Source organism: Akebia trifoliata, unplaced genomic scaffold, assembly GCF_017979445.1.
Source record: "Akebia trifoliata isolate Shusen 1 unplaced genomic scaffold, ASM1797944v1 Contig00950, whole genome shotgun sequence".
In the NCBI taxonomy this organism is placed as follows: Eukaryota; Viridiplantae; Streptophyta; class Magnoliopsida; order Ranunculales; family Lardizabalaceae; genus Akebia; species Akebia trifoliata.
In genome coordinates, this window is record NW_028237362.1 from 1,969 (window position 1) to 29,117 (window position 27,149).

The following is a 27,149-nucleotide window of genomic DNA, read 5'->3' on the forward strand; positions in this document are numbered from 1 at the left end:
GGCATTGGGTTTGTTCAATCGTTTGGTCCTTCAAGTGCGACCCAATCATCCCTTCTCCATTTTTCCTTTTAATCAACTGTTTGTAGTCATCTCCAAGATGAAACATTATTCTACCGTCCTTTCTCTATTTAGAAGAACAATGGATTTTTCTTTTGCAGAAGAAGGAAATGGAAGAATCCAACCAGATTTATCCACGTTTAACACCTTGATTAATTGCTACGGAAATTTGGGTCGTGTTGATTTCGGTTTTTCTATTTTGGGGAAGATTCTGAAACTTGGGTTTAAACCAAATGCCGTAACTTTGAACAGTCTGCTTAGGAGGGTTTTTAAGGACGATAAAGTAACGCAGGCGATGGAGTTGTTTAATAAAATGGTGGTGAATGGGTATTCACCCAATGAAGTCACTTATGGTACAGTTGTTGATGGGCTTTGCAAGAGTGGGGACGTTGATGGGGCTCTTAGTTTGATAAGGGTGATGGAGGAGTACAACAAAGGAGGAAGCTTTGGGAAGCCTAATACAGTAATGTATAATTGTATTATTGACAGACTTTGCAAGGATAGTCGGATAAATGAGGCAATGCACCTCTTTCGAGAAATGATTGGCCTGTTTAAAGAAGCTGGAAGCTTGTTCTACGACATGGTGAACCATGGAATCTCACCTGATGTAATTAACTTTAAAGTGTAAGGATGGGAGGACTAACGAAGCAAATGATGTATTTGAAGTAATGTCTCAAAGTGGTGTTCAACCCGATGTTGTCACATACAATTCTTTGATTCGTGCACTATATATTTCACGTCAAGGTTACTCAATGAAATGATAGACCGTAACATATCTCCAAATATATTATCATTTAACATACTAGCAAATGCTCTTTGCAAAGAAGGAATGGCCAAAGAAGCACATCAACTATTGGAATTGATGATTCAAAGAGGTGAAGAGCCTGACACAGTCATATATAATACATTGATGGATGGATACTGTTTGCAAGGCCAAATGAAAGAGGCAGTAAAGGTTTTTGATTCAATGGTCGTTAGTGGTCATGGACCTGATGTTTATAGCTATTCCATTTTGATCAATGGCTATTGCAAGGCTAGGAGATTGGATGAGGCCATGCAACTTTGTGAAGATATGCGTCATAGAGGATTGACTCCTAGAACAATTACGTACAACACACTTATAGGTGGGTTATGCAAGGTGGGAAGAGTTGCGGATGCTCAAAAGATTTTCAATGAGATGCGAACTCATGGCCAAGTTCCAGATATCTTCACGTACAGCATATTGCTGGATGGCTTATACACAAACAATTACTCTTCTGAGGCAATGAAATTGTTCCATATAATGGAAAGTACCGGACTGAAAGCAAACATTGTAATTTATGGCATCATCATTGACAATATGTGCAAAGTTGGGAATGTGAAGGAGGCAAAGGAATTGTTTTGCAACCTTTCTACCAAAGGTTTGCAACCCAATACTCAAACATATAACATAATGGTCAATGGCTTTCTTAAGGAAGGTATGCTAAGAGAAGCCGAAGATTTGTTATCGGAAATGGAAGAAAAGGGTTCTACTCCAAATGATGTCACATTCAATCTCATGATTCGAGGGCTCCTTCAAAATAATGCTATTCTTAAGGCATAGCATTTTCTCAACAAAATGGTTGAGAGGGGTGTCTCATCAAATGCAGAGACCTCATCAATGGTGTTGAATTTGCTTGTGAAGGATGGAAAAGATCATGAACACATAGAGGTGCTTCGTAAGTTCTTGCTAGAAGGCTAAGGTATAGGTAACATACTCCATGTTTTGTTAGTAATTAGCCAATCATTTCAAGGAGCACTATAACTAGTGGCATGCTTTAATTTATTATTATTATTATTTTGGAAATTTCTTATCATGATTATCATCATGATTTCCTTTGCCTAGGGTTATTATTTGCTGGAAATTTAGGAATTGAGCTAAAATAGAGGCTCTTACCAGGGTGCAAGAAAAAAACTATGCAAAAAAAAAAAAAATCACACTTTAACAGATTTGAATTTAGGCTCAAACATGTTGTAGATTAGGCAAAAAAAAAAAAAAAAAAAAAAAAAAAAAACAAGCTTTATAGCTCTGAATTTTAGGATAAAAAAATTGTTTGAACTTGATGATTTGAAGCAAACTGATAGTTTGAGTCATAGAGCCCTAGGTCATCAAATTCTTGGAGGTACTGCTAGAAATATGGATTTCACTAAGATTGGAGAAGCACCGGTGGATACGGTCCTAGCCATGAATACTTTTCTATTAATTATTATTATTTTTATTACCAAATCAAATGACCGGACTAGATAAGATAGTTAAAGTCAAGTTAAAAAGATGAATCTGCTCTTAGGAATTGGTAAATCCCGTAAATGATTGTTCTGATGGATTATGATTAGCAGTTATAGTTAAAGTTTATTAACATTCAAAGAGCACAGTAGCATATACAACCAAAACAAATAGTATTCAATATTTTTATAAAATAAAATGATTACAAAAACATATACTGATTCGGGTTGTCTGCTACTTGTGTACTTGAACAAGTCACCTTCTAAATCTCCTAATTAATGACTTTCCAAACAAGGATTATTAAAAAACCTAAATTCTAGAACTTGTTGGCTACTCAATTAAAATATAAGCTTTGCAAAACAAGAATACTAAATAAACTCCTAACTAACATCGAAGTGTGGTTTTCTGTGTAGGTGTCACAGCATATGCAAGTTTCACTCTCCTATGCTGATGCTATCATTGGGACAGCATGTGCAATTTCAAGTTGAAGACGAGGTAGCTCATTTTACATTACTCTATTGGAGAAGACTGAGGTCAAGGGAGTCATGTTGTGGTTTTGGTGTATATTGAGTTTACATATGTTTTTAAATTGATCACATTTTCACTTGACTTGAGTCTTAAATAACCTTTTCCTCAACCCCTAAGTAAAAACCTTGATTTTGTTTTCTCTCAAAATCAGTGATCTTCAAGCTCTTCAACTTTACCATTAACTATATTTTATTCCCTCCCTACAAGAAAATCTTGGGTCCACCCCCAATGAGTCGTGATATTCTACAAAAATATCTAAAAAAGTTATTTATTTAATTTTTTGGTGGGCACTCTGCCTGTTATTTAGTATTTGGCTAGCACCTCCCCCCCTCCCTTTTAGTGTTGAATGAACAAACCAAATGGTTCTTTAGGCCTTTTTGGGTTGTGGTGGTGGACATTAGATTGGGCTTGAAGTAGGCTGGACTAGGATGTGCATGAAGTATTGAAAAAACTGATTTTCAACCTTTTCTCTAGTATCACATTGCCAAACTCTATTTTATGAACTTTTGATACAGTGAAATGCCATATTATAGTTGCTGCAAATGCCCATTTAAATCCAGGAACATCAACTTTTGAACCTACTTATCTCTAATTACATCATTCATCCAGCTACATTACATAATTGTCAGCACCCTTGAGTCTCCAAGAGATGGGTGGCTTACTTATTTTCAACCAAGGAGTTTTAATTTTGGATGTTTCTACTTTTCTTCCTTGTTTCCCTCTCTTGAGATGATGTGTGTAGTTTTGTTTAATCTGCCATGTTTATCAATGGGCTATTGATTTTTCTGTTATTGGATTGGTGTATTTGTTTCTTTTTATTTTTTCAAAAAAAAAATCACTAGAGTTTGACTGTGCCCACGGCACGGTCATCCTCTTTGGGGTTAAGGGGGTAAAAGAGGAAAGACAATAAAGTTGTAGCAGTATGATTGGAAAAGGTGTAGAAGGGCAAAGGCAATAACATCATAGGGGGTATTATTGAAAAAGGGGTAAAAGGGAAGGAGGCAATAGTTGAAGGATATTCTTGGGAAGGGAGAAGAGACTAGGAAATAAGGTTGAAATTTTTTCTCGAGATATGTGCGGGATTGAGTATGAAAATCCCTTTATCGGAGATAAACATTGGGGGAAGACAACCATTATGTTTTATTATACAGATTATATCAATTTAGTACTTTGTTTCTGCAGGGTTTTTTTTTCTCAATGAGTAAGCTGGACTTAAACCCACAACGTCCAAGTTGCTTTGCAGTGTCTCAAAGTTTCTTGGTAAGTTAGTACTCTGACTTTGTTTTTGTCTTTGTGTCATGCACACACACATCTCAATGACAACTAAGAAATTTTAAAATATAAGGTTTCCAACAACAAAGATGAACTTAATACCCATCCAAAGCCATTTTTGAAAAAAACAGGGCTGAAATTCGTTTTAATTGTATGTACCACATTCTATCATTCTTTGCAGTAGGTTTCGACTGCTACATATTTTTTCTTGTTTCTTGATTATTATATCTTCCTCAGACATATCTATATTCTCTTGTTCCATAGTTTTGAAATAAGCCTGTAACAAGATTATAAAACTAGCTGAAAATATGAAAAAAGAAAAAAGAAAAATCACCTTGGTTCCTGGAGTTTTTATCATTTTAGTGAACATCTTTGTGGGACAAGCTTGAAAAAGGATTCAGTGATTACCTTTAACCTCTCCCATATGTCATTTTAGTGTATTCGGGTCATATCCCCGTTCTTCAACTAAATTCATGTATTCTAAAATACTAATATAAAAAATCAATTACAATAATTTGATCTCAGAATGATAGGTATGGCATCCCAACTGTATAAGAGACATTTGCAAGTGTGGTAAGAATGGATGGAAGGCACCAATAAAGAATCATATGTACAAGAAGCAACACAAGAACTTGCAAGATATCAAGCAACTGAGCCTCACTAAGAGGGATGTTATTACGAATGCTCCCGCAATCATCCCACCTTAATCGTACCCAAACAGGGATGTCCGAAATGGCTTTAGATGAACCTTTGTTGTTTGGTCCTAATGTTGGTTTGTCTTCTTTTAGTGGCGTTCGATCATTTTTTGTGTTGTTTGTACCATCCTATGAATTACTAGTGGAACATTTGAATTATCATTTTTCTAGAATATCATATTTACTATTTTGTTTTGAAATTTTTAAGTCAAGTTTATGCTTATGAGATCTGTTTTTTTGGTTGCCTATCGTAAAAGGTAAAATCGGTATTTCATCAAGATCCTACACGTGTCCTGATGAATGCATGAGTTGAGCATAACAACAATTGTTGAGAGCAAGTAGTACTCAGAGTAGGCCAATAATCCAGTCCAACCTAGTAGAAGGGTAGAACATAGATAGAGGTCTGCCTTGCTAACAGAGCAGACTAGGTTAGTATATTCGCACGATCCCATACCACACGTATCAAGCTTAAGATTCTAGGAGAAATCCCAAGAATCCTGGAGCACGATAAGGAAGATATTCCAATTCAGTTTAAAATCCTTGTGATTGTGGAATCTCTCATGATAAAATCCCAAATAAAAGGGAAACCTTGATCCTAGGGAGATCCTATATATTGAAGGGATAACCCGGATGTAGGGATTTTTTTGGCTCCCCTTAGATTTGTTAATCCTTTTTGCATCTCTAACTGGATCGTCAAATGATTATTGTCTGGTACCACGCCCATGTCATCACAGAGGAGCGATGACTACTTTTTCAAAATAGTAGGGCAGAGTAAGTGGAGGTAAAACTCGAATCTACCTCTACCCTATAATCAAAGAACTTTGTTGATTAGGACATGATTAGCCATCCAAAAGTTGGAGTTGGATTTCTCAGCAACTCTAAGGGAAAATTTTATTGATATAATGAACAACCTTCCTAAGAAGAAATCATGACTTTATTGATATGTCAAATAATTAACATTTTAAGAGGGTTTATAATGTCACACTAAATGAGGATATAACACCAACTAAAAGGGGTCTAAAATCGGGAGGGGGGGGGGGGGGAGGGGGGGGGGGGGGGGAAGAGAAGGTGAGAAGAAGGATAGAGGGGTTTATTAAATAATAGATTTGTTATCTGCACACCAAACCGTCGTTAATTTTATGAATTAGTGGTTTGTTATACATGAGCGTTTTGCAATATAAACTCTCCATTTTAAAGCCTCGTGGTGGACTGGAGGGTCTGAAGAAGAACAAATGCCATTTTCTCATCTGAGAAAATTAATGGTCATTTTATTTGCACTTACCGATTTACGTAAGTGCACCTCAAACAATTAGAACACTTCAATAAAACACCTTTTTATTAAGTGCACCCACCATCCACCTATCAATGGCAAACGAACCATCCTCTGCACCAAATTTTTGAACTTTAGTTTTGCCTTTTCGTCTCCTCTATTTTTACCATGTTTGTATTGATAAATCACAAAAAACAAGGGATAAAAACATGGGTGAATTATCATTACTTGAGTTGAAAATGAACTATTTACGATTCTGGCCACTTTTCATTTTAATTACCAAAACGTGAACAATCATGTTTTCTTTATGATAAAAAAATCTCTGAATTCGTTATCATTCACGTTTTGGTAATTAATATGAATAGTGAGCTAGAATCATAAATTCGTCAAAAGTTGATCCTTTTTTGTAAATATCTCTAAAAATTAGTTAGGTTTTCGAGAAAAATAAAGAGTTCAGATCTGCCTACACTATCTTGATTTGCTTTTGTGTCTTCTCTGCCTATGTAGTGTTTCCTTTGCACTACATTGCCAGCCCCAAGCCTGTATAATGGAGGAGGGCTCTGTCAGTATAAAATTTATCATTAGTCGTTATATTCTACAAGAATTACTAAAATAGTTATGTAATTTGGTCGAATGCACTCCTCTACCTTATATTTTAGTATTGGTTAGCATCCCTTCCCTTTTGGGCTTGGATGAACAAATCAAATGGTTCTTGTAAAGAGTAAAATCAGTATTGGACACGTTACATAAATAAGACGGATATCGATGACCGATCGCACGATAATTAATGTAAATCTCGAGGCATTGATATATCCTTAATTATATTTTTGATTAAGATTATAATCTTATCCAGAAATATAAAATCTCCTAATTGACCAAAGAATATCTATTTTTAGATAATGATAGATTTTGTAAAGAATCCTGATTTGATTTAACCTTTCTTTTAGGATTTGTCTATTTATCTATATAAGGAAAACGAATAGGTAGAAGAGGGGGGGGGGGGGGGGGGGAGGGCTCTTAAGAGAAAAGAAAAGATAAGAGGAGAGGAGGCTAGGGTTTGTAAATCTTGTAATGGATTGAAGAATAGTAAAATGACTCTTTGAAGCCTGAGGACATAGTCTGATTTTTGGACGAACCCAGTAAACAAATCTTGTTTCTTGTTTTCTCTCTCTTTCCCTTTTCTTTGATTATTTTTCTATGTGATTTTTTATATTTTTTAGTACATCAAGAACAATGAAGATCGATTGTTAGGGGTAAATCTCGAAGAATAGGTGGCATCCGATATTTCACATATAAAATTTTTTTATTAAACAACTGCACATCCCCATAAAACATGTGTAATTATGTATCTCGTGAGAAAAAATCTACGATCTTTGTACATATCATGTCAATGGGTTTTTTGAGATAATCTATCAAGTTCAGCTAGAAAATCAACGCTGTGATAAAAATGTTTAGGAGATAAACTTAAAAATAACCTTAAAAAGTGATTATTGTGGCCTTTTCATTTTTCTCTTATAGAAAAGAAGAACAATAAAATGACTCCCTTAATTCAAATTTCTCTCCCAGAATTAAAAAAAAATAAAAAATGACTCCGTTTAGTTCAATTGTTGAGAAAAAGGAGAAATGAAACCTTAATTGATTAGGTGACCGTTATTTCTCACCACCCCCATCAGTTGCCCTCACTTAATTGGATTCTTCACAATTTGAGTCAGTGGGAAAGGTTCAAAGTAGTGGTGGAGTCCGACTTTGAAGCTGGCAGCCCGCTTTAAAATGTAAAGGAACTTGCTCATTACGTAATGTGGTGTTTTAAATTTATTTTACACTCCTACATTTCTGTCAAAATTTGAAACACCTCCTTTAAAGTGCCACATGTAATTCAATAGAGAGGGTTCCTCAAAAAAATTTCCGTAGTGGTGGTAGGGGTGCAACTTGGTTCGATTTGAGATCAAATTAGAATCGACCCAATATAGGTCGATTCCACTAAACAAGAATCAAAACCAAACCAAATTCCATTAGATCCAAACTGCACTAAAGTCGGTTTGGTTGTATGGGTTGTCAATATTCTATAAATTGTAACTATGCAATAAGAATCCGATGGATGGCTCTGATGGACTCGAACGCATTGATTCGAAGTCGTTCCTAGCGCCCCCCTCCTCGCTGCGGCATGGTACTTGCCAAAATCACTCTGACGCTCAAGTTAGAGAAACAACGGAATATCTTTTAGTACTCCCTAGACTTTTGTTTCTCCCTTCCCCAAAAGGTATCCTCTTCAATAATGCTTCCTCTGTTATTTATCCCCCTACCGGCCTATAGGATTTTCTCTTTTATAGGCTATAATCATGGGATATCCACTGTCTTTTCGAGGTTGTTTACTTAATCGGGATTTGTTGGATTAACCGTACTTATCCACAGAGATCTCCATCGAAATCTCTGGGATTGACGTGCACGTATCAGTTTTATGGTTTGCTGATGACTTGGCCTGCCTTGCTTGACAGGCTTGACTTTGCTGCCCTTCTTGCAGGACAGTACCTCATATGCTGATTCGTGTTAGGTACCACTTAGTTGGTTTGGACACATGTACGGCCTAAATGTATACGCAATTATTTCCCTCTACAGTAAGTAACATTTTTTTATTGAAAAAATAATCATGAAATAGATCATTAATCTATTTATAGAAAATCATTAATTTATCCATAAAAGATCATTAATCTATGTCCTAACTCTTAAAATAATTCATAATAATTATTATATATACATGGGGCGGTTCAAGGGCCATATGTAAAAACATTTGAAAAGACAACGGTTTTTTCAAAATATGGGTTAGAGGTTTTGGATTGAGCTGATTTTTCGCAAGGATGGTCACTATGATGAGAAGATCATCCTCACAAAAAATTAGCTCAATCAGAAACTTCTAAATCCATCAAAAGTGATTTACAAATTATTGGCAAAAAATCGACGGTCCACATTCTAAATCACTTTTAATGGGGTTAGAAATTTCAGATTGGACTCATTTTTTTTTTTTTTGGATGATCTTCCCATCATAGAGATCATCTTCACAAAAAACCAGCTCAATCCAAAATTTCTAACTCATATTTTGAAATTTTATTAATGTTACATTGTTTTTACATATATATATATATATATGGGGCGGTTCAAGGGCCATGTGTAAAAACATATGAAAAAACAATGGTTTTTCAAAATATGGGTTGGTGGCTTTCGATTGAGCTGATTTTTTGCGAGGATGGTCACTATGATGAGAAGATCATCCTCACAAAAAATCAGTTCAATCTAAAACTTCTAAATCCATCTAAAGTGATTTAGAAATTATTGACAAAAACTGATAAAAAATCGACGGTCCACATTCTAAATCACTTTTAATGGGGTTAGAAGTCTCAGATTGGATTGCTTTTTTTTTTTTTTTTTTTTTTTTTTTTCAGATGATCTTCCCATTATAGAGATCATCTTCACAAAAAATCAGCTCAATCCAAAATTTCTAATTCATATTTTGAAAATTTATTAATGTTACATTGTTTTTACATACGTTTTCTCATGTCCCTTGAACCTGACCCTATACATACATACATACATACATACATACATACATACATATATATAGGGTCCCGTTCAGCACCCTAAGCTTTACCATACACTTTAACAAACGTGTTTTGTCTTACATGGGTTAGAAGTTTTGGAATGGGCTGATTTTTGGTGAGGATGATCTCCTAGAGATCATCCTCACCAAAAATCAGCCCATTCCAAAACTTCTAACCCCATAAAAAATGGTTTACAAAAAATGGACGATCCACGATTTTTCAACTTGTAAACATGGGGCTAAAAATTTCGGAATGGGCTGATTTTTGGTGAGGATGATCTCCTCACCATAGAGATCATCCTCACCAAAAACCAGCCCATTCCAAAACTTCTAACCCATGTAGGACAAAACACGTTTGTTAAAGTGTAGGGTAAAGCTTAGGGTGCTGAACATTTCCTATATATATATATTGCACAAGGGTTTGGTTTTATACAAGTTTAATTCGAGAATCGAATCACATTGATCGGTTCTCCATTTTTGTAATCCAAAACCGAACCGCAACTTGTTCCAAACCAAACCAAGCCACTCCACAACTATCGATTTGGTTCGGTTTCCGATTTGAACTGGATCAAATTGCACCCCTAAGTGGTGGGCAGGGGTCCGACCTTAGGTGGTTTTGCCATCAATCTTTATTTCTTGTCGGTTGAGGTGGGGGCCATGCTTTAATATATGCAAAGCACGAAAGTAACGTTGCCAAAGTGAGTGCAGTGATTTTTTTTCTTGCAATCAATCCAATCAGGCTTACAAATTCTTAATTTTGTTTTGAGTAATGTTAGGGTGACGTTGGGATTTAGTGTGACTCTCTCATTTCTGACTTGGAGGTGCGCACATAACCATAGATGATTTTTACTCGTACCTGTAGACACCCCATTTTTGCACTCGCCTGATTAATCAACTCGTCAACCCGATCGCAATGATTCCCAATGATGGATGTGTATTCCGTTACTTTATTTTGTTACCAGATATGTTTCAGAAATTCGGATGAGGTATCTCGAACTGACAAAACCTTAGAAACCACGCTACGCTAGGAAAACACAACCCCAGAAACATAGAAATCATCATCTTGCAGACCGAAAAGAAGCTTCACGATAAAAATCACTAAAAATTGATCAAATTACCAAAATACCCCTGACATCAAAACAACCCTAGAGCCTACGTTACGCTTAGGAAAACTCTCTCGAACACATAAAATAACAAATCGGAACCAAATAAATCATTTCACCAATTTTAATAGAATTTGATAAAATTACGAAAATGCCCCTCATAAAGTTCACAATCATTTCACATAAAAATTTTCATAATGATACAAACCAACATTTCCATTGAATTCCTTACGAAAAACCGATTCTAAAACATCCTGGAACATTAAAAACCGACTTAAAACGTGAAAAATCCTCTCCGGGGGCAAACTGTAATTTCACAATTTTCATAATTAAAAAATCCGAAATTAATAAATAAAATATTAAAATAATTAAATTGAAACATTAATAAAATTAATTTAAAATTTTGAATTAAAAAAATCGATCAAGCGGGCTCTCAAGCAAAATTGTTGAGGGTTCGTGAGATATTTCTTTAAGGACCCCTCAATTTGGGGGTCCAAAGAATTAAAGATATTTTAGAGGGGGGTTCTCCAAAAATTAAAAGTAAATCAAGCAAGACTAAAGTCAAGGTGTTAAAGTCAATTAAGTGAGACTGAAGTCAAAATAAAGTCAATTAAGCAAGACTAAAGTCAAGATATTGAAAGTCAATCAATTAAGACTAAAGTCAAAACATTAAAAGTCAATCAAATAAGACCAAAAGTCATAATAGAGATCTAATTAAATAATAACTCTATCTAATAGAGTTCTAACTTAAAAATAATTCTACCTAAAACAATTTGAATTAAAACACATTCTACCTAAAACAATTTTAATTAAAACACAATTCTACCTAAAACAAGTCAAACTAAAACACAACTCTAATTAAAAGATCTCTAATTAAACACTAACTCTATCCAAATCAACCCCTAAAAACATCTATAAATAGAGGTGCTCACACCCTATTTTCGTATCAACTGATAAACCCTAAGAGAAGTAGGTCTAGAAGCTCCCCTAGCCCCCCATAAACCCTAGTTTTGGAGCCCCAACTCCTTAGCTAACATCCCTCCTTCAATTTTAGTCTAGAAAACACCCAAAAGCCTTCTAAAAACACTCCCAAATCCTCAACGAACTTGAAGAGTTTAGATTCAAAAACAAGGAGATACCTTGCCTCGGAGATCCGAAGTCAAATCCGGAAACAGAACGAAGCAAGGGAGCACGGTACAAGGAGCTCTTTTTGTCAGATCTGAGGGAATAAAGTCCTTGCATCGGAAAGGTATTTTTTTTATTTATTTTTATCTAGGTTTTAGCAATGTAATTTACTTGGGAATTTAGTAGAGACCGGCTTTGGCCGGGCGGGATTGGTGCCTAACACCTTCCAATCCCGTAATATGATCCCCGAATTCAGTTTTCTTGGTTTTAGATTAGTTTTTATCCGTTTAGAGTCATTGATCGGTTCCTAGACCGTAATAACTAGGTGGCGACTCCCAACCTCAAGGGTCAAAAGCGGATCCGCGCACCCCGCGGATCGAGGGCGCTTTCAGTACCTCAATAAAACACATTTATGACTATCACATCAACATAGTGAAAACACCCATGATTTTTTTTTTCAACTGTGATCCAAATCATGATCATAAAATGGCTGAAATGCTAGATTTTTCTTAAAACATGCCCTCTCCACCATAGTCCTCTAGAGAAGGCTTTTCTATGATCCGAACCCAAGATGTAGGAATGTTTTTATGCGTCTAAGTGGTTAAGAGCTTATATTTGACATGTAGTAACAGGTCTAGGACATTTCGTGTATTGGTTTAAGACAAATCCCATGTCTTGGATTCGAAATCGTGGAAAAGGCTTAGAAGAACTTCCTTGGACATTGGTTGTAGAGTGTATACTACCATAGTCACTAAATCAGAGTACGAGTTTAAAATGACAAGAGAAAACTTCAGAAAAAACATAAAAAACGAGAAAAAATTATAAAAATAAAAGATCAAAATATATATTAAAAATTATGAAAAATGCATATATCTAATGAAAATTCATAAAATCTCAAGATATTATCATCAAATCCCATATTTTTACATTTACGAATCACCAAATTCTATTATGTATCAAATCCCACATAAAAAACAAAGAAAATGTTTAGTTCTTTATTTTTTTATTTTTAACAGGAAAACAATTTTTTTTTTATTACGTATGGAAAAGTTGTGTTTTTTAATTGTTTTAACAGTCAAAGATACAAGACACATTTCTTTTGTTACTATGTATACTAGTACCACAATAAGGAGTGATTTGTTAGTAAATTTGCTCACAAGCCAACAAAGGTTTGATATGTGGCGCAAATAACATAAGCAATACTTGAGAAAATTTCTCTCTTGCCCATAGTGGAAAAAGGAAACTTCTTGATCAAATCACCTTGTTGTATTAAAAAACATGATCCAATGCTACAGGGTTGAAGAGGACGAAATTCTATGAATGTAAAATAATAAAAAAAAAATTATCTTTTTTATCTTTAAATTTGGATGCTTAATAGCCATCCATTTTCAAAATCTTAGATCAAGCTTAAAAAACTTTTTGTTTTGTTTTGTTTTGAATATTAGTTTTTTCATGAAATCTAAATGGCTGTGTGGTGTTAGACTGCTAGTGTGATAATCCGTGTGGGTGCAATGACTCTTTTAACATTTAAAATCTTAAAACTAAAATTTGTGGGCAGAGGACGTGCGAGCATGACATCCTATTGCTTGTCATTTACAACACATATCAAACAGTTGTTGGGCAGTGAGCAAAAAAATGACTCGACAATCAGATTCCATGATACCATAATTGAGAAATGTTTTTTATACAATATTTCTAGAGATTCATGTATACAAATTTTAAGGGCCATCCAATGGCATAGATCTTAGATAATATTTGTAGTTATTACAATAGGGGGCGGATCATGGGACATATGTAAAAACAATGGTTTTTCAAAATATGGGTTAGAAGTTTTGGATTGAACTGATTTTTTGTGAGTAAGATTTCTATGATGAGAAGATTGTGCTCACAAAAAATCAGTTCAATCTGAAACTTCAAAGTCCATCAAAAGTGCTTTAAAAATTATTGGTAAAAAATCGATGGTCCACATTCTACATCACTTTTGACGGGGTTGGAAGTTTCAGATTGGAATGATCTCCTCACAAAAAATCAGCTAAATTCAAAACTTCTAACTCATATTTTGAAAAATTATATTATTACATTGTTTTTACATATATTTTTACGTATGTCCCATGGTCCGTCCCCATTACAGTAACCTTCTAGACTGGATACTACCAAATTTTCCTAAAACTTCGCTGGTCCCATGCACATCACATTTTCTTACTCGACATTTGTTACTTATCATTGGAATTTTAAGAGAGAAAAATAATTTCTTTAAATTTTAATTAATATTAATAAATTATTTTATATGTATTAATAAATTAATTTAAGGAAAAAATATCTTTAATCTCATCTTATAACCTGACTACATGGCATAGTTGATTGGCTAATAAAAAATGAAAGAAAAATTACTTAATGGACCCTAATATAGGGACTTCAATCTAAATAGCCCTTACTTTTTGGGCAGAAGTTTAATGGTCCAGATAATAAAATCTTTACTTCTAAAGGTCCCCTCACCTAAAGCCAAATTCAAAATTTTGAGTACCCAAGAGACCATCATCTAGTTACTTTTTTACTTACCTAAGAGCATCCCTAACACAGTACCTATCTCTCTATCCATCCCTTCTCAATTGCCGTTTTGGGTAGTGGAGTCTAAAATGGGTATCTGCAACACACTACCAATTCCACACCATTTTGAGATCATGGGATTTTGAGTACCCTAATCCTCCACACTGTTGACTCATCTGTTTTGGAAGGAAAAGAAATCAGGCAATTAGTTGAAAATATCACAATTTCATACTGATTTAAACCTGAATTTAATTAAAATAATATTATAATATTTATGTGTAGAAATTTTTGGGCAGGAGGGTTGGAGTGCACACCCCATTCATATCCAAAGTGGTTACCCGGCCCGTAAGTTCCAAATGACCCATAAATGGGTATGGGTAACTGTGTTGGAGATGTTCGAAGGCTATAAGACAATTGATTATGATCTATTCTAATGATTTGTGACGATGAATGGAAAATAATATATACATATTTTGAAGATTTAACTAGAATTTTTTATTTTTTTATTTTTTTATTATCATTTTCGATGATTTATGACAACAAATAATGAATCGAGAGCAAGATATTCAAAATTTTGAAAATTTAATTGTAACATTTGATTCGGGTGTCCATTTCTCCATTATAAATATGCTTTTTGGGTATTTCGCAGAGATTGATCCTGTGCAGAGATTAAAAATTGAAAATTTTGAATAATCATAATTGACATTTGTAGTATTGAGATTAAGAATCAAAGTTCCCACTTTGAATTTTAAGAAGAATATCATGTGATCCTGGGGGTAATTACAATCCGTTATTATTAGATAAATCCAACATTTTTTTTTAGATCAAGTTTCTCTCGCTAATCATTATTCATTCGTTTAATTAAATTTGGTTTATCACATTCTCCGAGTTCATACAAGTCTTTACAGTACAAGTCCTATATTTCGGCTTTCCAAATTATTCATTTGATTTCATTTGAGGTAATCATACATCTTGTGTTTATCATTCCATGATTTGCATATAAAATAACTGAATCCGTCTATGTGCAAGTTAATGGAATATAAAATGCAGAATTATATTAAATAAAATAACGCAAACAAATCACAAAAGAAAATTATAATTTTTTTACTTAAAAAATGCTTCGAGGTTAAGAGATAAATCGAAGGATCTAATTCAATCACGAAACTTTTACTATGTGAATAATAGCCATACATACGTCCTCTCTAGATAAAACTAGAGGATACCAACACTAAGAGAAAAGAACTCTATGATTAGAATGTAACTTCACCAAATAGTCGGATTCTTCCCTAAAATGAAAGAGAGCTTCTATTGCCATAGAACCTCAAGATATGTTCTAAAGTCTACTTTGATATCACAAGAATTGGGGTTTGGGGTGCTCTTAGTAAAAGTTGGTGTGGCAATAGAATCTCAAATAAATATGTATCCCAAAGATTACTTTTTTTTTTTTTCACCGTCAATTAACAACTTTAACCTATGGATTTAGTGCTCGCAAGTTTGGTGACACACCAGTAAAGTTGTAATTAAAATGACCTTAAAAAGGGATTGGTGTGGCCTCTTCATTTCTCTCTCATAGAATAGAAGAAAAAGAAGAAAAAAAGAAAAAAGAAAAAAGAAAAAAGAAAAAAGAAAAAGAAAAAGAAGACTCCTTTAATTCAAATGTTGAAAAATTGATTAGGTGAGTGTTAATTTCTCATCACTCCTCCACATGGTCCTCACCTTATCAGCTAGCCTTTACTAACTTAGTAAGATTTCAACTCTTACTAAGGGTCGTTGAGCTCACCTTGCAGCATCCAAAACCATGATCCGATGCCACATGGTTGAAGAGGATAAAATTTTATGAATTTTGAAAAAAAAATATATTTTTCACATTTGAATTTGAATTTTAAATTGGAGAGTTCTGTGGAAGTTTGGTAGCCGTCCATTTTCAAAATCTTAGTTCCAGCCTAAAACAAATTGTCTTTTGAAGTTGTTTTTTGGATTTGAGTTTTTCCATGAAATCTAGAGGGTTGTGGTATTACATTGCCAATGTGTTAATCCATTTGAGCTCAAACAGCAATCCAATACATTGCTAATGTATTACACAATGCCCTTATCACCATCACTCATCACTATTACAACCATCATCAACACTGTCATCGTCATTAACATCATCTCATCACTCTTTTCATTATTATCATCACCACCTTCATTGTCTTCTCATTGCCATTATCTTCATCACATCCAAGAGATTGAAGATGACTAGTTTTGGAAGACAAATCAAAGATTTTGAAGTATTTTTTTTATTTAGTTGATAAGTGCAAGACAGAAGTCAAGGGCATGTCAACACGTCAAAATAGATTAAATATATAGTTTATCTACATGTTAGCAACTTTATTAGAGAGATTATTATCCAACCATCATTTGTAGAGATGAACCCAACATTGGCATAGAAGAAAAGTAAGATTAACAGTGAACCAACGTTAACACTTAGCCCCCACTGACAAAAAATCCTGGCTCCGCCCTTGGTGGAGGGTACCTGTTCTTGGCTGTTATCAGCATTTTACTGTTGTTGGTTTTGGTCTACTTGCTTCCATAAGTTGATATTTTTTCAATTATTAAAAAAAAAAGTGTTTAAAGAGCCTCTCATTAAAAGTTGTTCCCTTTGGTCTCAAGTTCGAATCCCACTACCCATAAAAAACCTTGGTGGCCACACACTGTTTCACGTAGTGGGGCATAGCCTGAGTGCGGGGCGTAGGGACTAGTCTGGTGCGAGCAAACTGGCCAGGATTCCCTTCGTTATCAAAAAAAAAAACAGTTGTACCCTTTAAAGTAAAAAAGTTCAAAATATTGCAAACAAGTCTATCATCTCATCTTCCTAATTAATAACACCACTTGCCACATTGAGAATTTCATCATTTGTCCCCTTCCCTTCCCTTCTACATACACTCAATCGATATTCCAAAGGTAATAACTACTAACATAGAACAACCTTCAACAAATCTTGAATGTTTTTTTTTCTTTTTTTGTTTTCTGTTTCTTCTCTACTCTTTCATTTTATTTTTTTTCAAGTGCCTACTGATGATGTTTGTTTACTCATTTTGCAAGAAGGATTGAGATTGGTTCTTGTACTGCTTCACAATTTTCCACCTTCATCTTTGTGTGAACACTAAGAGGTACACCATACCTTTCTGCTCTTCTTTTCTTTTGCAAAATTTAGTGTTCATTTGTGTTCTACGAAGATGGCCACCATGGCACTCTTGTCTATCTTGGTTACGCCCATCACAGAATTAGGCAAGTGTTTGGTTGTTCCTCTTAAGCGCCAAATTTCTTATCTTATAAATTTTGATAAGAACATTGAGAACTTCAGGAACCAAGCTAGTCGTCTGAGTACAAAGAGAAGTGATGTGCAAAACTCGGTAGATGAGGCACACAGGAAATTGGAAGAAATCGATCAAGTAGTGCTTAACTGGTTGCAAGAGGTTGACACTGCTAGGGTGAACTTGACGAGTTTAAATGAACAAGTGAGGGAGAACAAGAAATGTTTCAAGGGATTGTGTCCAGATTGGACATCACGTCGCAGGTTAAGCAAACAAGCAGTGCAGATTTTACTTGTTGTCAATGTACTCCAAGCAAATGGAAATTTCAGTACGGTTTCTCACGTTCCAGCTCCTCCAAGTGTCGTACAAGTGCGAACCCATCAAGTAGATGGATTGCCATCCAGGGATTTGACTATGAATCAGGTCATGACGGCATTAAGTGATGAGCGCATAAGATCCATCGGGCTTTACGGGATGGGTGGTATAGGGAAGACGACCCTTGTACACAAACTAAACAATGAACTCCAAGGAAGCCAACTCTTCAAGAAAGTTATAATGGTGACTGTGTCCAGCTCTCCAGACTTCAAAAGGATTCAAGATGAAATTGGGGCCAGGCTAGGCTTGAAGCTTGAGGCTGAGAGTGACCCACAAGCAAGAGCTGATAAACTGTTCAAGAGGTTGCAGGACGAGGGGTCGGTCCTTATAATATTGGACGACGTGTGGAAGAAATTGCAGATTGCTGCTGATATTGGAATTCCTAGTGGAATTGAAAACATAGGCTGCAAAGTCATCATCACGACACGAATACGTGATGTTTGTCGTGAAATGGGAATTCAAATTGAATTCAAAGTGGAAGCCCTCTCTGAAGAAGAATCCTGGGTTCTATTCAAAGAAAAAGCAGGTAATGTAGTTACAAGGCCTGCTTTGACACCCCTTGCACAAAAGATTGTAAGAAAATGTCAGGGATCACCACTGGCAATTGTAACACTAGGGTCATCTTTGAGAGATGTGGCAGAAGAATTTGAATGGAAGCATGCATTAAGGGCATTAGAAAATCCTGATCCAATCGAATTAGAAGGTATAATCCCAGAAGTGATCAGATCTCTGAGATACAGCTACGACCATTTGAAAGGGTCAGAAATCAAGTTCTGCTTCTTGTTCTTTTGCCTGTTCCCGGAGGACTACGATATTCCTTTGAATCAGATGAGAGATTATGGAATAGGAGAAGGATTTTTGAAGGTAGAGAGGAGTTTGGAGGATGCATCGAACAAGTTGCTTGTTTTTGTGAGAAGATTAAAGGATTGTGGTTTGTTATTAGATGGCGATGTAGACGAGTCTGTGAAAATGCATGATGTGGTTCGGGATGTCGCCATATCAATTGCGTCTGAAGATGAGAATGGGTTTCTGGTAAAAACAGGTGTAGGATTGAGTGAGTGGCCAGAGACAGAGAAACTCAATAGATACAAACGCATTTCATTCATGAATAGTTCGGAAATTAAGCTCCAAAGTCCATTGGAATGCCCACAACTCCGAACCCTACTACTAAATGAAAGTTTGAATCTAGAAATAATTGAAGATAATTTCTTTGAAAGGATGAAAGCACTTGCTGTCTTGGATCTAAGTTTTACTTCTCTTAAGTCAATCAAGTCACTTGGAGACCTCACAAATCTCCGGACTCTGTACTTAGAAAAATGTGGTGCATTGACTAGCATATCCGTACTTGGAGGATTGAAGAACTTACAGATACTTCGTTTGTCTTACTCAGGTTTACCCAGGTTGGGAAAAGAAATTGGTAATCTCACCAATTTAAGGTGCTTAGATTTGACGGGTACGAATCTTCAATGTGTGGAACCGAATGTTTTGTCAAGGCTGACTAAATTGGAAGAATTGCTTATGTGGGATAGCTTTGGGGAGTGGGACGACACGGAGGAGGGATATTCAAATGAAGGTGGAGGTGGAGGCGAAATGAAGAATGCTAGCTTTGCAGAGGTAGCATCATTATCAAATCTGGTCAAACTACGAATCCATGTAAAAAATAAGAGATGTGCATCTACAGAAATAACCTCATGTTCATGGGAAAATCTAAAACAATTTATTGTATTCCTGGGTCCCACAAAACTAACCTATTTCGCAGTACTAAACTCTAGTGTCAGAGTTTTGGATAGCATCGAGGTGCAATTAATTAACTGGAAAGTGGTCCAAATGAATGGGGTGAGTCCAATTTCCCAGTGGGTAAAGATATTATGCAAGAAAGCCAATGTGTTATTGTTGAAGTCGTCGAGCTGCCACGTTTTATTCAACAATCTTGTTGAGTTGGATGCGGTAAGATGGCTTGGTGTAGGTGCATGTGATGAGATAGAGTATCTAATGAGCATTGGTGACGAAGATGAGGGTCCAAAGCATTCGTTATTTGTACGTTTGGAGGGATTAGAAATTAAGAAGATGCGTAACATGAAGAAAATTGTGCATGGGCTACCACCACCACCATCCTTGAGACAATTGAGGGATGATGATGGTGATGAGCAGCATATGGTTGCCGTTAAAAAGATTTCATGCCCCCAAACTTTTCAAAATTTGCAAATTTTGGTAATCCGACGATGCAATGGATTGAAGAACCTCTTCTCATTTGGCTTAGCTCACTGTCTTCAGCAATTAAAAATGCTCTATGTATCATACTGTGATGAATTGATAATCGCAATTGAAGAGGATGAGGAAGAGGAAGCAGTAGCAGATCATCAGGGGGGTTTGTTACCTAAGTTAAGTCATCTTAAACTATATCACTTGAAATGTCTAACAAGTATTTGCCAAGGAAGTTTCCTTCTCGATTGCCATTTAAAACACATTTCAGTGTACGAATGTCCAAATTTGAAGAAGCTTCCTTTCAGACCACAATTAGAAGATGAATCCTACCCAGTTGATGACATCTCAGATATTGAATGGGGTGTAGAATGGGATACAGAAACAGAAACTGATGAAGAAGATTGAAGTCTCCTTAATTTCATCATGCTGATAAAAAGGTGAGACCCAACATCATCATCATCTTCATACTACAATTAATACTATAGAAATTTCTCACAATGTAATCAACTTTTGATGAAATTCCCATTTCGGCTCACTGTTCTTTTTAGTTCCCAAAACGTGAACTGCAAGATCACTGGTTTTTCAAGTGACGATCTCTCAGGTTTCAAGTGACTATCTCGTAGTTTTCTGAAAAAGCATAGACAAATGGAGAAAGGTGAAAAATGCTTTTTGAAACATAAACAAGAGGATGCCATGAGATCGTCACTTGGAAAACCTGTGATCTCACTGTTCACGTTTTGCGAATTAAAATAAAAAGTTATCCGGAATTGGAATTTGGTTATATTTCGTTCACGAAATGGTAATATACCACTATGTGAAAACTGGAAACTTCTACAGAAAAAAATTGACGGGCCAAGGCCCACGAATTTTAGAAACTGAATTTTGACGGTCTAGAACGGTCAAAATTCTTGATGTTCCCAGATTTGACGGCTTAGAGCTATCGAATTTCTCTCATCCTTCATTAATTTGACAGATTTAGCCCGTTGAAAAAAAAATTTAACAATGAAAAATTCAACACCAATTCGATCTTTTGGTCCGTCGAATTTGATGAAATTTGACAGCCTTGGGCCATCAAATTTGGGCTTTTTTCACATTGTGTACCCTTGATTCTATCAGAATCATTATCACGAGAGCTTAACCTAAAAATTCGGGGCTGTCTGAACAAATCTTGATACTCCAATTAATTCAATCGAAAGTCATGTATTTTGTTAATTCAAATTATTTCACTCATTGAAATACTCCTTCAGCAAACTTTCAAGGTCCTATCACTCCCTTGTAGCCAATACTTTAAAAATAGTTTAGTGTACAAATTAACATATAATGTGTTGGGATATCTGGGTCTAAGGTATCAATATCTATCGATCATGCTGTTGTTCTGTTGATTTGGTCCACCATGGAGTAGGCCAAATATTCACATTTTCGGTGGACTGGGAAGAATGGACCCCATGACATCTTTGGCATGTGATGGATCAAATTTGTTTCTCCACTGGTGGACTAAACATTCTTGGAGTGAATTTGCAACATACCATACCAAATTCAGTTGTTTAATAATACAATATTTTATCACAGCAGAGATTAGCTTCCTATGTCTTCTTTTGAATTATTTTATTATTACTTGTGGAATCTCAGTAATGGATATTGCACTTATCAATGGCTCGTGTCTGCAGGTCAGTTAGTTGATGCAGCAGGTTGTTCATTCGATCGCAGCAAGTTGATGTAATAGTTAGTTAAAGACTTGTTTGTTTTTCCTTTTTCTATTTTTCGTTCAATGGTGGATAGTTGGCATTAAGGACCTTTTTTTTTAAAGATGTAATATGTAGCTAAATGAGTATTGCAAGAGTTGGAAGGAGTTCTTGAAATGGCCAAACCCAAAAAAAAATATCAAAATCAGCTGTTGCTTCCCGTTTTAGCAGAGAATTGGTCACCAATGTAGTGTTGAGTTTCTATTGGCATCTTTCTGCAACATTTTGCGCTTGGTGAATGTGGAGGTCAGGTTGCAACAAAATACAATGAATTGTATGACATCCTTCTAAACTTAAGTTGTGTTCATTTGATATTTGGTTTGCTTGAATAGTGTCACAGATTGTTCAATTTTCTCCAGGAACAAATGATGATGATGGGCTTCCAACTAAACCATCTTTATGCAATTCTATCTAGTGAGAGCAACATCCATTTGCCAGTAAAATTATGTTACTCAGTACTTATGTTATAATTCATTCTTTGTCTCATGATATTGTAGCGTGAAATAATGATGTCCTTGAATATTTCAGGCACAGTAAGCTCTATACAAAAACAGACTTACAAGTTCAAAGTACTATGACTTGTTTTACAATAATGGTTAGGAAGAATGATTCATAAAGCTCGATCTGCTTGAGTGGCGTGTGGTCGACCTTCAAACAAGATTGGATTCAGTCTCCCCTTGGGTCTGCATAAAAGGAATGACAAGCCTACCTAACCTTGTATTGGCCTGTATAATTGTTGCAGTGATCCTGGCAGAAGGGTACACAAAGGCTGTGGAAAGAAGACCAAAAGAAAGGGTAAACATGTACCCTAACTTTCGGGGACTACGTCATAAAGGGTAGAAGGCGACTGTATTTTGCGGCAAAAACAACGGCTTTAAGCCATCGTTTTATGCGACATTGCCGAATAGATCTTGTTCGATTTCTCACTCACAGAATCTCAAATTTTGAATCTATGGTCAGACGCAATCAAATTTTGATTTGGGAGTTTTAGGATAGAATTGATCGGAGTTTGATCTAAAGATTTTCACTCGATCTCTCACTTACAGAATCTCAGATTTTAAATCTATCAGATTTCAATTTAAGAGTTTTAGGGCTTTGTTCGATCTCCCCCACTCTGATCATTTTAATCGATTTTTAAGATTTGAAGCGAGTATCTGTTGGGTTTGTGATTGAATTTTTAGATATGTGAAAGCTTTTAATTGAATCTCGTATTTTCCTTAATTATTTTAGGGTTTTGTTCGATCTCCTTCCCTAATCATTTTAAATTATCTTCGTTGATGGCTACCTATAACAATTATTTTTATTGTTTAAACGTTATTAGGAGAATATTGAGAACACTGATATTATAGGACTGCTAAATTCAATATCTAGATTTAGCCTTTGAGGATAACTTGTAATAAGCAAACCACGATGCTCAGTTTTAATGAATTGGTGAAGAACAATTTTTTTTGTGTAGTTCTGTTCAGTTCTTTCTAGAGTCATGTTCTTATTATAGCGTTAGTGCGTTCGTATCTGCTTTCAAAGATTATTTGATTGTGTTTTATAGAAAAATTTAAACAATAATACAAGTCCTCTGCTTGATGGACATGACCTCAATCTAACACTAATAGTGAATAAGAAGATGGAAAATAGTTCATATATATCTAGTGTTTCTTTGGGTATTGAGGGGGGCCTTATGAACTAGAATATTTCGTTACAATTTTTTTAGCTGTTGTCTTTTAACTCCTTGATTTGTAAAAATTGATTTGGATCTTTCCTTGATAATGCTGATTTTATCCTTTATCGATACGATTCTAGATGACGAGGCTGTTATTATCCATACGATTCTAGATGACGAAGCTGTTATTATATTAGTAATGTTTTTTCTCAGCATTTCTGCCTTGAAGAGGTACTGAAGGTAGTTCTCTGGAGTTGTTCCATTATACCTGGATCTCTGACCCTTGTAATCTCTTTTTATTTCTTGTATCAAGGTAGATGTTTAACTTTTTTTTTTTTGTTAACTAACCCCTTTTTAACTCTGCCAATGTAAAATTATATGTTTTACATTGCCGGTCCCAAGCCCGGATAAAGGAGGAGGGAAAAGGATGGTCCCAAACCCGGATAATATATAGGTATTGTTTTTCTTCTCCTTTCTTAGTTATTACTTCTTTGGTCACTATATTTACATATATTGTTATAAGTTAGGATGCTATAGAGATGTGGAAAATTCTATAAGGTTTAGTTCATAGATAGGGTATACAGAAACTATATACATGGCTCAAATAACTAAACTCTTCGGGCCAAAATTTATTAAAAGTAGTAAACTGAAAATTTACTAAAAAAAAGTAAGATCATGAGTCACGATGTACGACAAATTGTATATATGAGAATCCTAGGTGGTAATACACCATATTGTTTACATTTTTTTGTGTGAAATTTATTGACCCCTTTGGTGTACTTGAGATATTCATGTGATTTAACCTTCCCTCTATACTTTGGTGAATATTTGGGATAACCCCATTAATATTTTTACACTAATTACATGCCCTCTTTAACCTTTTCCCGTCTTCGTTTTATTTTCTTTGGGTGATTTAGAGTCACCTCCATAAAATTGGTGAATATTTCAGATAGTCCAATCCAATGTTTTCAAATTGATGGTATGCGCCCTTGACTTTGCTCTTCTTTTCTAGACTAAAAAAATATAATCGAAATACCCTCATTTTCAATTTATGTCCAAAAAACCCTTCGATTTTTCATCCAAAAATCAGTCATTTTCATGCATTTCAACCTCTATAAATTTTAAACTATTTAGCTTCATCTTCATTCCATCGTTTGGAATATTGTCTTACGCCCTTGTAGAAACACCCTTAGAATTTTCTATAATACAAATTCTCATCATCTTCACTTCAAAAATCTTATCCCATTCTTTAGATTTGGAGATTAAAGTAGATTAATTTAAAGGTTGGAAATTAGGGTAAACAATTTTACCCAAGATAGGAAGAGAAATCAAAGGGTTTTTATTATTATTTTCAAGTTGAATATGAGGTAGCTCATTTTACATTATTCTGTTGGAGAAGACTGAGGTCAAAGCGGCTTGCTGTGTTTTGGTGAATAATGAGGTAACATATGTTTTTAAATTGACGAATTATCACTTGACTTGGGTCTTACATGTCCTTTTTCCTCAACCTCTTACAAAAAAAACCCTTGAATTTTCTCATGAAAACCCTTGACTCTGTCCCGAAGAGTAGTGATATTCCACAGGAATTACTAGAAACATCCCTTCCCTTTTAGTGTTGAATGAGCAAACCAAATGGTTCTATTGTTAGATAACGTTAGGCCTTGTTGGGTTGTGGTGGTGGACTTTGGAAGTAGGTTGGACTAGAAAGTATAGAAAAAACTGATTTTCAGCCTAACTCTATTTCATGAACTTTTGATACAGCGAAATGCCATATCATAAATCTTGCAAATGCCAATTTAAAACTAGGGACGTCAAACTTTTAAGCCTACCTATCCCTAATTACATCATTCATCCACTTGCATTACATAATTATTAGCACCCTTGAGTCTACAAAAAATGGGTGTTTAGTTATTTTTAATTGTGGAGTTTTAATTTTTGGGTGTTTCTACTTTTCTTCCTCGTTTCCCTCTCAAGATATTTATTTCATTTTGTTTTTTTACTTTTTTAAAGTCACTAGAGTTTGCCTGTGCCTATGGCACTGTCATCCTCTTTAGGGTTGAGGGGGGTAAAAGATAAAAGACAATAAAGGAGTAGAGCAGTAAAAGACAATAAAGTTATATGGGTATTATTGGAAAGGAGTAGAAGACAAGTGACATTAAAGTTGAAGGGTATTCCAAGAAGGGAAGAGAGAAAATTGAATAAAATTTTAAATTTTTATCGAGATGTGTGCGAGATTGGATCTGTGTTTTATTATATTAGATTATATAGATTTAGTACCCTATTTATGTTCATGTAATAAAAATAGAAATTTTCTTACCGTAGAGTAATTATTTGGCAAGAAAGTGCAATGCATTGTTAAGGTAGTGTTATTGTTTTAATAATAAAATTATAAATCTCTTTTATTTATTTATTTACATTTTTTACTATGAGAAAAATGAGACAAATGGATGTAAAGTATGGAGGTTGGAGCTAATACCAAAAGTTTAATAGTGTAAAAAATGAGGTGAGAACTAATATCAACTTAGTTGTGCCATAAAGATCAATATCAGGAGCTTAGTTATGTAAAAATGGACATAAGAACTAATACCAGAAGATTCGTTACTTAAATAATAGATGTAGGAACCAATACTAAAAGCGATGATACATTAAAAATCCATGTATACAATTACCAACAACTTTGTTATGTAGGAATCAATGCCACAAGCATTCTTATTTAAAAATGTAAGCGGAGACCACTAACAATAGGTTCATTAGGCATAAAAATTCCTGGAAGTAGAGACCAATACCAACCGATTCATTATGTAAAAATAGAACTTCAGTACTTAATAATAGAGCTTCGTAAATGGAATTTACCTTCGAATTTAATGGGGTAAAAATGACGGAGAGAGAAAGATGGTGTAAATATAAGTTTCATTGAGAAACTTTATGTAAAACAGACCATATCATCATCACTACACATTAGGTTGGTAACAACTCCGTATAGAAGACAAACCTATGATGGTTGAGGGGCATTTCAATCTTGGAAAATGCTGGAATGACACAAACTGAAACACAAAGGTGATAAAAATGATGTGGTGGCACGCACATAACCATAAATGCTTTTTACTCGTATCTCGTGGAAAAGCATTTATGGTAATGTGCACGACACCACGTGTATTTGTCACCCTTGTGTCTCCCTTTGTGTCACCGCAGCACAGAATGCCAATTTAAAAGAGTTGAGGTCTGAACTTGTAACTTTCACTCAAAACGCTAAAAACCCCAAAGTGTTTTTCTACCGACTATCAAGAGTACAATACATTGCAGAGCTCACATGTCATGACTCATCATCCCATAGAGAAAAAATGAGTAGTAAACCTTTAACTCTGTGATGAGAAATCTGTATTCTACTTCTTATTCATCGAATATGTTTATATTAAAATTAAGAAGATATGCTTTTTTTGATC

General features: G+C 35.0%; 2 protein-coding genes across 4 annotated transcripts; both read left to right on the forward strand.

Annotated features, from left to right (window-relative positions):
* The first annotated feature begins 719 nt into the window (after positions 1 to 719).
* On the forward strand, positions 720 to 5,180 carry LOC147380821 (uncharacterized). 3 transcript variants are annotated; one of them, XR_015175069.1, is made up of 3 exons: positions 747 to 1,778; positions 2,713 to 4,087; positions 4,625 to 4,961. XR_015175069.1 is itself a non-coding variant. In XM_086431199.1 (2 exons), the coding sequence occupies exon 1, from the start codon at positions 815 to 817 to the stop codon at positions 1,637 to 1,639; it is 825 nt and encodes a 274-aa protein (XP_086287325.1). In that variant the 5' UTR covers positions 720 to 814; the 3' UTR covers positions 1,640 to 1,778; positions 2,713 to 4,429. The 3 variants fall into 3 exon arrangements, 1 of the variants encoding a protein (XP_086287325.1); XR_015175067.1 differs by lacking the exon at positions 4,625 to 4,961 and adding an exon at positions 5,052 to 5,180 and having other exon boundaries at positions 748 to 1,778; XM_086431199.1 differs by lacking the exon at positions 4,625 to 4,961 and having other exon boundaries at positions 720 to 1,778; positions 2,713 to 4,429.
* A 12,401-nt stretch (positions 5,181 to 17,581) lies between these two features.
* Positions 17,582 to 22,324, forward strand: LOC147380822 (disease resistance protein At4g27190-like). The gene is made up of 2 exons (XM_086431200.1): positions 17,582 to 20,744; positions 21,975 to 22,324. The coding sequence occupies exon 1, from the start codon at positions 17,650 to 17,652 to the stop codon at positions 20,710 to 20,712; it is 3,063 nt and encodes a 1,020-aa protein (XP_086287326.1). The 5' UTR covers positions 17,582 to 17,649; the 3' UTR covers positions 20,713 to 20,744; positions 21,975 to 22,324.
* The last annotated feature ends 4,825 nt before the right edge of the window (positions 22,325 to 27,149 follow it).

Coding starts and splice junctions, on each gene's coding strand:
- LOC147380821 (XM_086431199.1), top strand. CDS start 815: ATGATAGACCGTAACATATCTCCAAATATATTATCATTTAACATACTA.
- LOC147380822 (XM_086431200.1), top strand. CDS start 17,650: ATGGCCACCATGGCACTCTTGTCTATCTTGGTTACGCCCATCACAGAA.